At 41.7% G+C, this 12,486-nt stretch overlaps 1 protein-coding gene across 2 annotated transcripts in view; it reads left to right on the forward strand.

Moving 5' to 3' along the window:
• The window catches only part of mxd1 (MAX dimerization protein 1), a 28,394-nt gene extending 22,212 nt beyond the window's left edge, over positions 1-6,182 (forward strand). The window contains exons 4-6 of one of the 2 annotated variants that reach the window (XM_060882812.1): positions 358-472; positions 1,193-1,352; positions 2,534-6,182. In XM_060882812.1, the coding sequence (XP_060738795.1) occupies positions 358-472; positions 1,193-1,352; positions 2,534-2,715 (457 nt within the window). In that variant the 3' untranslated portion in view covers positions 2,716-6,182. Of the gene's footprint in view, positions 1-357; positions 473-1,192; positions 1,353-2,530 lie in introns of both variants that reach the window. The other variant, XM_060882811.1, reaches the window with a different exon arrangement.
• Positions 6,183-12,486: the final 6,304 nt, after the last annotated feature.

The following is a 12,486-nucleotide window of genomic DNA, read 5'->3' on the forward strand; positions in this document are numbered from 1 at the left end:
CATCCCGGCCTCGGTGTAAAGTAATCTACACACCGCCCTCGTGTAAATGCCACGTGCTCTCGGATCATCACGGCGATTAGGGAAATCCTAGTGAACACTGAAATGTTGAGATATGGAGCGTGTATATAAGTCAGGTTTCAAACATTCCTGTGGGAGAAAAGGTGAATCTCACAGCTAGCAAGGGAACAAGGAACTCTGGTCACAATTGTTATTTAACCACATCATGCTACTTGAGGTCATGTTTTACAGAACCAGGAACAGGTGTTCATCATGAGTGTGTACTTGAAATATGATTATTACTCTCTCTCTCTCTCTCTCTCTCTCTCTCTCTCTCTCTCTCCCTCTCTCTCCTCCCAGGAGGGCACATTTACGGCTATGTTTGGAACGCTTGAAGTCCCTGGTGCCTCTGGGACCAGACTCCAACCGGCACACCACCCTCAGCCTACTAATGAAGGCCAAGGATCACATCAAGGTGTGTGTGTGTGTGTCTGTGTCTGTGTGTGTCTGTGTGTCTATTTTCGTTTATTTTCGAAGCATTATGAACACCACCTGAATAACGGATCAAAGGCCAGAGACAAAATTTATATTTACATAATCATCATCATCATCATCATCATCATCATTGTCATCCTACTTTGCGAATGTGGGCATTGGAGCTTTATATTCAATCTCAATTAATGACTTGCATTTTAATTAGGGCTGGGCGATAAAACGATAACGATATGTATCGCGATAGGCACGTGATCGATATCAGTAAAAAATCTGTTTGATAACACATTTTCACCTTATTTTAAATGGGTCATAAAAATATCAATAATTATCGATATCGACCGATATCAAACACTGATATCGTGATACAGTTTTCAGCCATATCGCCCAGCCCTAATTTTAATGAAGTCTTAATCCAATTCTGATCTATGGAAATTCTGACCTACATTATAGCAGCTAGAAACAGTCCCTCCATCACCAGCATTTCTCTTTCTTTTCCTTTCTCCTGGAGAGAAAACAATCACAGCTCGCTATGTTACTGTGCAGAAGAACAAGTATGACAGTCTGACTGTTACAAAGCACTGATACCGGAGACTCCTTACTCTATATCTCTGTTACTACGGAGACATCAGAAGAAGCACATCACTATATAAACCTGCTGCCGCTGTCAGAGATGCTGCAATGTGTGTGTGATTGTGTGTAGCGGTTGGAGGAGAGCGAGAGAAAGGCGCAGCACACGCTAGATCAGTTGCAGCGGGAGCGGAGGCACCTGCGCAGACGGCTGGAGCAGCTGGGAGTGGAGCGCACACGCATGGACAGCATGGGCTCCACCTTCTCATCAGATAAATCTGACTCTGACCAAGGTACACACACAAACACACCGTGGAAGTGTGTCCTGTTTGTTACACCCATCTTGAGTGTGTGTGATTGTGTGTGCTCTCACCGGCGCACACAGAGTCGTGCACACAATTAACACACTCACACCAACACGCAACATCTGGTTGTACAGCTGAGTGACGTGTCCACACCAAGAGTCACTGCTGACCTGCTGATGCAGTCTTTAAGGATTCGTAAAAACATTTTATTGTGTTGTGTCTTTGGACACACACGCACACACACACACACACACGCACACTCTCTCACACACGCACGCACACACTCACAAACACTTACACTCACACACTCACACACGCACACTCACACACACGCACGCGCACACACTCACAAACACACACACACTCTCTCTCTCACACACACACACACACTCTCTCTCTCACACACACACACACTCTCAAACACACACACACTCACACACACACTCACACCAACACGCAACATCTGGTTGTACAGCTGAGTGACGTGTCCACACCAAGAGTCACTGCTGACCTGCTGATGCAGTCTTTAAGGATTCGTAAAAACATTTTATTGTGTTGTGTCATTGGACACACACAGACACACACACACACACGCACACACACACACACACACACGCACACTCTCTCTCACGAGCGCGCTCACACACTCACAAACACTTACACTCACACACACACACTCACTCTCTCTCTCTCACACACACAATCTCAAACACACTCACACACACAATCTCAAACACACTCACACACTCTCTCTCAAACACACACACGCTCTCTCAAACACACACACACTCTCTCAAACACACACGCTCTCTCAAACACACACACTCTCACACTCTCTCAAACACAAACACACACACACACACACAACGGTGGTTGAATGAACACGGGCCTTTTATGTCTGGTTTCCATTATTAAACAAGCTTTTAGAGTCAAGTGCTGTTGTACAAACAGGTAAACAATTATAGGCGAAAGTGGAGTCCGAAAAATCAGCGATGTCCATTTGAGGGCATTTGGTAAAGATCTTCCTGTCCTATTATTGAACACATCCTTGTTGAAGGTTAAATGACATTTATTCCCACAGTTACAGCTGCTCCAAACTCCAGTTACTCTGAATGCATTTTTAAATCTGTATTTTTGTGTGTCTGTGTGTGTGTGTGTGTCTACAGAAGAGGTGGATGTGGATGTAGAAGGTACAGACTATCTGCTGGGGGATCTGGAGTGGAGCACCAGCAGCGTGAGCGACTCAGACGAGCGAGGCAGCCTGAGGAGCAGCTGCAGTGATGAAGGTTACTCCAGCCACGTCAGCCTGCGCTGCCTCGCCAACACTCAGGAGAAAACTCTAAGTCTATAAGAGCACACCCACTCCCTCCTGACCTCCGCCACCTCTCCCTCCACCCATCTCCAGCTCCGGAACGTGACCACGTGAGCTGCAACCCCACGTACAAAATCCGAAAGTTCCAGAGCGAGCGCCCCATCGCATTCTCTCGTCTCGCTCTGCGACGTCCAGACTAAAACAAAGCTCGTTCTCCGAGAACGAAGAAACGTAACGCAGCCTCATGTATCCGTTCCTCCTAAACCTTCTCACCTTCGCCGTCCGATCAGCCTCAGAGGAATTCCGTCCGAGTCGTCCGATCACATCCTCCCTACCTCGTATCCGTCCTCTCCTCCTCTTCCTCCTCCTCTGACGAAACACTTGTGTTCTTCTCTGACCAGAGAATGTTCCTCATTGCCACACCCACTGTATACGCCGGCCCTCCTCCACGTTCCATTTGTCCACCAATCAGATCAGGATGTTCCAGACACAGGGCTAGGTCACCTGACCGGTCAGCTGACCTATCACAGCATGGAATTTTGCACTTATACGCAGCGCAGCCTCTCGGTGTAAGCCGGCCCCCTTCACCGCGGATCCGAGAGTTTTTTGTTGTCTTTTTTAACCCCGAGATCAGCGGCAGAAGGTCGGCTTTTACCAAAGATCACACAGCAGGAATGTTTTTTTTTTTTTATTTTATTTTTTTTATTTTTTATTTCAGATCACACAAAAAAGCAGCAGCAGCAAGAACAGGGGTAAAAAAAAATTTAAAAAAAGGAAAAGAAAGGTGAACCGTGGTCATTGTGGTCATCATCGTGATTCTCCTCTGCTCTCCAGAGAGATCGCAGCTACTCTAGTTCCAGTATCAGGTGTAGTCTTTAAGCTAATCTTAAACTAAGAGAATAAACTTCCTGCACCGTTCCAGCGTCCAGACGATCTCCTCTACCCCCTACACAACCCCCACCAAGCCCTGGGGCCGTTACCTAGCAATGGTGATGTCATCCTCCTCAACATCCACTCCTGCTCGATTCCCACCGATCCTCGCTAGCACGTCAGCGTTAGCTGTTTAGTGCCGTCTGATCGAGGAGCTCGGGATCTGGGGGTAAGAGGTCGCTATCAGGATCCGAACGTAACGACCGTCACGCAGGACACATCGTTTAACGTGTCGCTGAAAAAAAATAAAGACTTCGCAAGGACACATCAAGACGTTTCGGTGCTGCTGACGACTTGGCGCCTTGATACTTTTACCTTTTTTTTTTTTTTTTTGATAGACAAACTGTTGACACAAGGAACGTATCACATCTCAGTAAGAGATCTCAGTGGTGGGACTGACCGGTGGGCCACGTGAGAAACTACAACTCGGCTCGTTCCATCTCTTCCTCTCTGCTCACTGACGGTGGCCTGAGTGTGAATTGTTTTATTTTTCCCCTCCCCCCAGAAGAAACAAGGAAGTAAGCACATTCCACTAGCGAACAGGAAGTTATTATTATTATTATTATTATTATTATTATTATTATTATTATTATTATTATTAATATTATTATTATTATTAAAGATCTCAGAATTATAGGAAGGTGAAAAAAGGGCTTTGTTTTTGACCCAACAGGGCTGACCTCCTTTCTCTCTGAGCGAGTGTGTGTGTGTGTGTGTGTGTGTGTGTGTGTGTGTGTGTGTGTGTGTGTGTGTGTGTCCTTCTCTGCCGAGACGCTGAAACTGTTTATCTTTGTAACACGGCATTTTATGTATATAGTTTAAAGAAATCTATCTAAACATCTTCTACGTATCACAAAGTATTTATTTAATCCAAATATATGTCACAGATAAACATTTAGGTTTTATATATTTAATATATACATATAGAAAACAAAAAACCCAACAAAAAAAAAAAACAAGAGAGAAGAGTCTATTTAAAGTCGTCATTTCTTTAGTGGCTTGAGTTATATCCCAGTGGGTTTTCTCCTCTTCCTCCTTTCTCTCGTTCTTAAAGGTGTGGTGTTTATTTGCACAGATGATCTACAGTGTGTATGGACACGGCCTACGAGCGCTGTTGTATTTAGACTAGATTTGTGTGCATCCTGAAATGACCTCGTGCTGTTCTTGATGTTAAACGTGTTTAATTCTTTCCTTTTTGTTTCGAGAAGTTTTATCTATATCTGGATATATAAATATATAAATATATACAGAGAAAGAGAAATAAACGTGCGTTAAAAATCTAACGGAACGGCAGGAAAAGCGAGCTAAAGGAAAGTAGTTTGTTCGGGGGTGAAGTGGTAGTGATGGTGTTCAGGGAAAAAAGCATGTGGTCACGCGACACGGACGCCAGCAAGCGGCGAGACTCCGAGTCGCCCGAATGTAGATGTAGAGTCTATTTATTTTTTATCAAAGACGAGACAAAACCGCAAAGAACCTTAGAGACCTGAAAGAAATGCACCAAAAAAAAAACTTTAAAAGAATAAAATAAAGAACCTTTAAAAAAAAATAATCTATATATGTAGGATTATATGTTTACTACGTGGAGTTTTTAATGACTTTATAAATCAGCCCCGCCTTTAAAAAAAATAAAATAAATAAACAAACAAAAAAAAAATGTAGCGTGATCGAGATGTAGCGACGAGACGTGACGTGATTGTTCGACCGGGAAGGGGTGTGTGTGTGTGTGTGTGTGTGTGTGTGTGTGTGTATGTGTGTGTGGGGTCACTGTCTGCAGACAGAGAGGAAGGGATCTTCAAAGCCGTGTGTGTGGACATGATTTCGTCTTGTTTTTATTTGTTATGAGTAAAAGGTACAAAATCTGTTTCCTTCTCAGCGTCTAAGAACTGGTGTGAAAACACACACACACACACACACACACGGTTAAACCTTTCGATGACTCCTGTATCCTTTATTGTACTTTATTTGTGACACGTCTGTGTGTGTGTGTGTGTGTGTGTGTGAGCGTTCCATCTCTCTGCCCTCCTTCGACACCAGCGCAGAGAGAGAAAACAAACTCTGAAACATTCTGTAAAAGACTTTAAAGGAGAATAAAGGGTGTGTTTGAGCAGCGCAGGTTTTTTACACCCATCTGTGCAGATTTGCGAATCATAATCATCAGCTGAAATGCACAGGATTTGCACAAACTCCCTGCGTGGCTCCGGCACGTCCCGGGTGCTGACACACACTCACGGTTTCACTCGAGATCAAACCCTCCTCTTTTTTTTTTTTTTTTTTTTGTTCTGTTTTTATTTTCTGTCCATGTTGATTCTCCTGTGCCACCTTCAACCCTGCAGCTAAAGTCCAGAGGTGGAGACGGATGGTGTTTACGCTTACGAGAGTCGGGAACTTTTATTACCAAAACGGCTGAAGCCTTAACGCCGTGCAGACGTACGGACCCCTTAACAAACACACGCGGTGTGTACGATCTGTTCTGGACAGCAAAACCCATCAGAGTCATTCCCACTGATTGTGACTGTGTCTCAGGTGTGTTCTACTAACAAGACACACAGTTTAAATAAATAAAGCTACTGCCTCTAGGACAGCTCCATGTGGTTTTGTTTTCTTTCGTGTTCAGTCCAAACGGATCGTTTTTACGCCGTTACGTTGTTCGAAACCACAGAAACAGAAGTTCAGGCTGTCTGGATGTTGCCGACTCGAATGTGGTGAAAAACCAACGGAGAATTAAACCATCAGCAACACTATGTACATGTACTGAGTTTGTTACTATTTGTTAGTAACATCTGAAATAATAAAAAAAAAAAATCTTGCATAACAACAGATTCACTCGTTTTGTCTTTTGGGTCGAAATGTGAACCGGAGGCTGAGGAGGCTCCCGGAAACCAGACACACGAGGAATTCTTCTGGATTCCTGAAATGTTCGTGTTTTGTTATTTTTACTGGATTTTAACTTTCAGAAATCTCAATCTCCGTAGGTCAACGGTTGCCTAGCAACCAACAGCGAGGTCGTTACACTGACACGTAAATCCGACAGCCCGAATCGGTGTAGCGTATAATCTGAAACGTCTCTGTGTTTGATCCACGTTTATAAACACTTTTACAGTATTATCGTGAGATCTGGTAAAAGATAACGTCGTTAATAAAAATCCTCTTTTTCTGGAGTCAAGATACGATGAAAAGTGTAGATGTTAAGCTGTACTCCACCACAGCGCCGTTTCATTCTGCCTTCTGATTGGTCAGAAGTGGTGGACTAACTTTCCCTCAGTAGCACAGCTGCGAGTCGCTGGTGAGGGAATCGGTGTTTATAGCTGCTATAACTTAAATAAAAAAAAAAACAGTTTGGAGGATGAGATCCTCCTCCCTGATCTCCTGCTGTACTGTAGGTGATGACGCGTTCCACCGCACGCCATAGTGGTCTGGACCGGGACGCCACCAGTAAGCGGATGAGAGGAGAGAGGGATGAGAGGGAGAGAAAGAGGAGGAGACGGAGAGGTAAAAGATGTCCGGAACCCCGAATGGCTTGTAAGCAATCAATAAGCTGATGAGAGGAAGGATGGACACAATGAGGTCGATGAACGGGTCGATGTTAATCATAAACCTATAGAGTTGAGGTGCGCTTAGCACACAGGTGTACAGGACAGGTTTCAGGGAACCTTTAAAATGATGACACAAAAATCCATCAAAACCTCCAACATGCTTCTGCTTTCAGGCTTTCGTTTTTTTATTTTCAAGCGTTGTTCCTTTTCAAAATGAAGAAAAAAACAATGAAAGAAAGAAAAAGAAAAGGGGAAGCAGAGGTGTGGTAAGAGGTGGAGACAATCAAACGAACAAAATAACCAAAGGGAAGCCCTGCTGTGGGTCGTGACTTAGCATAGCACAACGTAACGCGAGCTCATCGTCATTCTGGCAAGCAAGCGTCTGGAGTAATGTTAATCGTTTAGCTAGCTTTCTCTGTAGTGTTTGTCTTCATAGCTCGATTTAAAGTACATACAGTATTAACGCCAACTCTTCACCCTTTTTGTAGTCATCACGTAACGATGGTTTATCGGTTTGAGCCGAGACTTTGTCTAGAACCGCATCTATCACTAATATAACGCTGACACATTCAGAGAGTCGTCCTGATTCTATATTCATTTTAATTTTATGGCGATAAAAAGGGACAAAAATGCCCAGAGTGGCAAAAAAAGATTAAAATATTGAACATTGATATAAACAAAAAAAAGGAAAGAGGTACCTACACTGAACGTGTTTCAAGGGTTTTTTGTTCCTCTTTAGTTGAGCTAAAGTTTAGCGATGTAGCACGCTTTCACAGACCGAAGAAACCAATTTGAATAAAACCCTGAGGAAAAAAATAAACATGTAAATGTATGTAAATGTGCAGAATGTGTTACCTGTGTGTGTTTTTGTGTGCCCACCTGAGTCTTTTTTTACCTTTTACTTTTACCTTTGCAGTTTTACAAACTGCACTTATCAAATGCTAGTTCTAGCTAGCTAGAAAAAAACTATTTCCATGAGCTCTTAACATCAGTCTCTGGTCTTTAAGTAAATTCACTAGTAAAGAGAGAACGTTGTTTTAGCCTTTTTCAGTAACTTGCTAACAGCTTCCCAGCTGCTTGAGCTAATGAGCAGACTGAACATGATGAAAACTACATTTCCAAATCTGTGAGATTTCAAATAGGTTACTAAACCTTGATCTTTATTTTGGCGAATCGGTTTCCTCATTGTTGTATCAAGGTCTGGTGTGGTTTGGAGAAACTGGTTTGAATAAAAACATAACCATGTAAATGAATGTAATCGTGTGGAATGCGTCTCTCGTGCTTCTGTGATTTTTCAGGGAAATCAGTGAGTCACAAAAAAGAGATACTAGATCAAGAGAACATCACAACTTTTTTCTTGGCTAATTAGTAGCCTAACATTTTTGCTATAATCATGTCACTAAATGCATTTCATGCAACGGATCACTCGAAAATCTCGGTCCTCGAGTCATCATGGAGCAACAAGCTAATCCATGATGTTATTAGCTTAAAAAAACTGCTTGGCACTACAACAAATTTCTAGCACTTTTACAAATTTAGTTTAGCAATAATACAATAGATCAGATAGCTTGGTTGAATTAAATACCAAACTTTAGCGAATGAGTAGCCTGAATTAGTTAGTGAGAGGAAGCTGGCTAACTAACTTAGCAATGCTTCAATTATCGATTGACATGTGAATAAGCTATGCTGGATAATGATTGATAACTGATGTCTTCACCTTGCTTGATGGCAAATACAGATATCTGTAGTTAAAACCTATGTCCTGATGTATTCACACTGCATTATGGGTAATAGACACGATAATTGTGTTTATTTTAAAAGTTTACAAAAAACTGAACATCTTCGTTGTCAAAGACGACTTTAAAAATTCAAGTTAGCCCATCGTCAAGTTCCCTTTTCTTAATTAACCAACACATCTGAGGTACTTGGGCCATAATGTTTGCTTTACAATATATATTTTCAGAGCCTTTAGGAGTTTGCTTAGCGCTCAGTGCTAAGTATAACTGCAGTGTAAATTTAGTTGTACTGAGTCTTTAACTTGTATTTCACCAACACGTCTGAGGTAAATGTTGCGGTTTGTGTCTCATTTTTACAGTCGCTCTGTTTTTACCATCGCTCCTTTTGTTTGTTTCTATAAACGATTTAATGGCTACACAATAGCTTGCTAAATTGGTAGCCTTCTCTCCAGTCAAATGATAGCCAAAACTTAAAGCCACTGCTGATCTTTCATAATATAGAACATCAGAACCTTTAGGAGTTTGTTTAGCCGTCTTCACTAAGTATAATTACAGTGTAATTTTAGTCATAGAGAACCTTTTTCTGAGCATTTTACCAACACAACTGCGGTAAATGTTGAGGCATGTGTTTCATTTTCACTGTCAAGCTGCTTGTTCTTTGTTTTATTTTATTTGTAGATGAATTTACAGTCAAATGATACAAAGAGGTCACTCTGTGTTCATTATAAACGGTTGTCATTGTAAAAGCTCTGAGCTACGAGTTGTGACGGTGCTGAGCTTTTATAATAAACAACTACAGAACCTACAAGAGTTTACTTAGCGTTCAATGCTACATATAATTAATTGTGTCATTTTAGTCATAATGCGCCTTGTCTTAGTATTTTACCAACACGCCTGAAGTAAATGTTGACTTTAGCACCATAAATGATGTCGGTTTAATAGCTTGTTAAATTTTTAGTGTCAGTCTAATTGCTTAAATATCTTGAACACACCAAAAAGTTTGTTTGATCTTTGATGTAACTGGAGTTCACAACCCTGAGTATAATTACAGCCTCATATCTGTATTTTCTTAGTAATTTACCAACAGATCTGAGGTAAAAGTTTTAGTTTTAGTCCCTTTTCACCATCACATTGCCTTTTTTTAGGTTTCTGTAATTGACTTAATGCCTAGGTGCTAGTTTATTAGATTGTTAGCCTCATTTCTAGTCGAATAATAACTTCACGTTCACAGCCGTGGCACGGTGTTGACGTTTCATTGTCTTTTCTTCATAATTCACCAAACATCTGAGGTGACTGCTGACATTCTAGACAGTTCTGTCTTGTTTCTTGCTTGCATGCAAGAATTATGTACTAGCTAACTAAGTTGTTATCCTGAGTCATCAGCTATCTTGTGCTTTGTGTGAAATATCCTGTTTCTTAGCAACTGTCTGCTCGTGATTTTAACTACTCGAGAAAAAAAAAGAATTTGCGAGTTCAGTGTGAAAGCACCTCATGTGTTTCAGGCTTCAGGAATCTATTAAAAAATACAGTGAGGCATTTTTAGCGTTTGGGACACGACCTGTGTTGCTTAAAGAGATCGAGGAAAGTCATTCAGATGAAATCCGTAAGTGTCAATTGAACCAGGATCGACGAGTAAAACCAGTTTTTGGTTTGGTGCTTAGCCAGAATTCAGGGATGAGTTGCAGGTGTGTGGTTACAAACATACTAGATATGAGTGTGTGTGTGTGTGTGTGTGTCTGTGTGTGGGTCAGAGTCTATTTGACCTCCCTCTTCCTTGGCTGTCAGATTAGTCACATCCAGCAGCTTATCCTGCAACCGTGACCTTCACCTCTCTGACCTTCATCAAATACACACACTAGCATTTACTAATCAGGTAAGACCTGTCACACACAATGAACACAAATCAGGTCAGGCTAGAAACACACATACCGATACTCCTGTGGATTATGAACTGAGCGCAAGAAAAACGTACAGTCCTTCAAAACACACACCTACTGTACAAACAAATACACACACACCTGGTGTACTATTGCTTGGCTTCTTCACTCATTTACACAACTCACCCGGACCTTTTTGTTGACAGGTTATTAAACCTGAAATTTTAGTTGCCTATGAATTTAAACCCTAATCAAACAGGCAGTTCATGCTCTCCCCATGAAAGTTCCTGGTCAATGGTTGAAAAGATGATGTGGGATCAGGAGCTGAGACTGGAAAATGGGGACATTGGACCTGATGATAATTTTCACAGCTGAACAGAAAAACCATCTGGAATTCAGAATATTTCATAAATGCAGATGATGCGCAAATACAAGGGGTTGAAACAGAAATGCAATCAAATCTTGCACATAAATCTGTCTGAGCCTCAGCAATGCTTGTAAAGAAAGACTCTAGTCACAGCTGCTTCTCGGTATTAACAATGATGTATTCAGTTCCTGAGTAGTGTGGGAGAATGGGTCAGGAGAGCTAGAGATCATGTCACAGCCATCTGTACCTGAGAGCCAAGAGAGCAACATTGGTCATGGAAGAAATGGCGTACTGTCTGACTATCTGTCAATCACGGTGACGTTTGCCAATCCTGGGCATCTTGAGCTTGAGTAGGAACTAACCGAGATAAAAACGGGCAGAGAACGAAAATTTAATATCAATATAATGAAAGGAGACAGGCTTGGGTTATTGAGCCTGGAAAAAGCGCCTCCTAGGGGAAGTGCACTCTTTTCCTGACAAACTGAGCATCAAGTGGATCACATTTCATCAACACACACACGCGTTTAAAGATGGTTTATTAATAACAGAAGGGATTGAATGAAAATCTGTAAATAGACACAGGTATAAAGTGTGACATGGACATATGGCCAAACTCAAGCTGTCCATCAGATGGTGAACTCTGGGCTCCCTGCCTTCATCCCTCTCCGGCTGACAGGAAACAAGATGGAGGCTCCACCACGGGGCCATGGACGAGCAGATGGGGAGAGAGAAAGTGTGTGTGTGTGTGTGTGTGATGTGGCCTATATGGTGTAAACCACCCATGAAGACAAATACATAAGCACAGTACCGATGACAGTAACAGTCACAACACAGCTTTCAAGCAGAAAGTATTATTTTAATACGAAGCTGATATACTGGATCAGGGCTAGCAGTATTTTAACAAATTTTTATTTCACCTCATCATGCTGGATAACCAGACTAACCTTAGCTACATATGACATCGACTTCAATTTTACATCTAATTATACAATCTAGCTAGATCGCTTATGTTAGCTAGCTATCGTTAATCGCTAATATTCCGAAATAAACATTTAGCAGTTTTGTGATGCATACTTTTTCATATACAAATATTTATCAAAACGGTAATAAAAAGGAATAATAACATAATACAGCTTCACATAGATCTTACAGCTAAATTCATTTTCATGTTCAGTCTGCTTCTGTGTAAAAGACTACAGCTACTTACTAGCTCGGTATAACCGTTAGCCTTTAAAAAAGCATGTGATAATGTACAGTTACAGGTAATAAATATTTAATGAATATATGTTGAATTATCGGTGAGCTGGTAAATGCTCTGGATCTTGGCTCCGTCCCAAACCCAGTGCTTAACAACGTAGCAGTGGATT

The sequence above is a fragment of the Tachysurus vachellii genome, chromosome 12 (assembly GCF_030014155.1).
Source record: "Tachysurus vachellii isolate PV-2020 chromosome 12, HZAU_Pvac_v1, whole genome shotgun sequence".
NCBI lineage: Eukaryota > Metazoa > Chordata > Actinopteri > Siluriformes > Bagridae > Tachysurus > Tachysurus vachellii.